Genomic DNA, 1,899 nt, shown 5'->3' with positions numbered 1-1,899 from the left:
CCCCCCCCCAGGACTCGGATGAGTGGACGCTGTGCAGTCGCTGTGAGGCGTATCGGCCTCCCCGTGCCCAGCACTGCCGCGTGTGCCACCGCTGCGTGCGCCGCATGGACCACCACTGCCCCTGGTGGGTGTCTGGGCGTCCCCCCCCTCATTAGGACACCCCCAGACCCCAAAGGATGGGGACAGCAGACGCGGAGGTGTCCTCAGCCCCGTTTGTCTGCAGGATAAATAACTGCATCGGGGAACTGAACCAGAAATACTTCATCCAGTTCCTCTTTTACACGGGTAAGTTGTGGGATGTGGGGCTCGGCCCCAGAGCTCAGGGCTCAGCCCTACAGCTGTGGGTTCACTGCTCGCCCCACACCAGGCCTGACCAGCGCCTACGCGGCGGGGTTGGTGTTGGCTGCGTGGTTGGGGCCATCAGGAGGAGACGGCGCCGAAAACCGCATCCAGACGTGAGTGTGGGGCAATGTGGGGCACCGGGGGCCGCCCCACATCGGCCCTCAGCCCCACTGCTGTCCCACAGCACTCACTGCATCGTGCTGCTGCTGGAGTCCCTCCTCTTTGGCGTTTTTGTCACCGTTGTGTTTTATGATCAGGTCAGTGTGGAGGTGTGGGGCGGGCGGGCGGCAGTGGGGCAGGCGGTGACGTCTGTGTCCCCAACCCCATAGGTGGTGTCCATCCTCACGGAGCAGCCCCACAAGCGGGGCTCGAAGGAGGCGTGTGGGGGACGAGCGTGGGCAGCAGCGCTGCAGGAGGTGTTTGGGGCAGGCTGTGTGCTCAGCTGGCTCTGCCCCTGCAGCGCCCCGTCCCGCCCCACATACAGCCTCCTGCCCCACGGCGACGTCTGAGCCCCATGGAATGGCTGGGGGATGGGGGGCGTTGGTGCCCAGGGGGTGCTGATGCCCCAAAGTTTGGGTACCCAGGAGAGGTTCTGAGAGCCCAGCTCTGTGTTCGGGGGGTCCGGCCCCAAAGATTGGGCGCCCCATAGAGGTGCTGGGGGGGGTCTCTACGATCAGGAAGTCACACCCCAAAGTTTGGCCACCTCCTAGAGGTGCTGGGGCATCCGTGGGTCCGTGCTCAGGGGGTCCTGCCCCATAGATCAGGTGCCCCATAGGGGTCCAGGGGGTCCCACCCCCCAAGTCCAGGCACCCCAACACCCCACAGAGGTTCAGGGATGGCCCCGATTCGTGACGCTGCGTGGCACCAAGGAGGGGGGGGGGCACCCAACCAACCCCTCTGCACCCGGTGTTGGTGGTGCCGTGGGGGGGATCAGCGATCAGCTCAGCCCCACTGTGCACAGGGGGAGCGCAATGACCCCAGAGCAGAGAGCGGAGCTCCATAAATAGCTTTAAATAACCCCCCGCCCCCCAGGAGGCGCACAGAGGGGGGGTTGTGGGGGCGCCCCGAGGCCAGCCCAGGGCCGAGACCCCCGGCAGGGGCTGAGGTAGACACGACGAACCCAATAAACCCGCGGCTACGCCCGGCGCCGCCGCAGGATCTCCAGAATCTCCGCCTTCTGTCTCTCCCACGCCGCCGCTGCCGCTTTTCGGGGGACGAAGAAGCTGTATTTCAATCGGGGCGGGCGCTTCTCGTCCACCACCAAAGCCTGCAGCACCAGCGGCTCCAGCAGCGGCCCCCGGCCCGCCAGCACCTCGGGGACGGCCGTGGCACCGCTGTAGCGCAGCGTCGCAGCGCCCGGCAGCGTCACCGTGTGCTCTGATGGCACCAGGACGAAGCCGCCGTTGAGCAGAGCTTGGCCGGAGGGCTTCCGCAGCGCCAGGTAGACGTTGTCGCCGTGGGCGCCGTGCGGGGAGCCCTGCCGGACCAGGAGGTGCGTGGCGCCCGCCGGGATGGTGATCACGTCGTTGTAGCCGTAGCTGTAGGGCGATTGGAGGG

At 66.9% G+C, this 1,899-nt stretch overlaps 1 protein-coding gene across 1 annotated transcript; it reads left to right on the top strand.

The window, feature by feature from the left end:
- Nucleotides 1-8: 8 nt before the first annotated feature.
- Nucleotides 9-1,509, top strand: LOC122191042 (palmitoyltransferase ZDHHC21-like; the record flags this gene model as incomplete). The annotated part of the gene is made up of 5 exons (XM_042891232.1): nucleotides 9-124; nucleotides 224-285; nucleotides 368-455; nucleotides 527-599; nucleotides 672-1,509. Coding segments are annotated over 5 exons (519 nt in total), but the record flags the coding sequence as incomplete, so codon positions are not given.
- Nucleotides 1,510-1,899: the final 390 nt, after the last annotated feature.

Source organism: Lagopus leucura, unplaced genomic scaffold (genome assembly GCF_019238085.1).
Source record: "Lagopus leucura isolate 7727_CA_CO unplaced genomic scaffold, USGS_WTPT01 33186-0_obj-0_obj, whole genome shotgun sequence".
NCBI lineage: Eukaryota > Metazoa > Chordata > Aves > Galliformes > Phasianidae > Lagopus > Lagopus leucura.
This window is presented reverse-complemented; position numbering and strand designations above follow the sequence as displayed.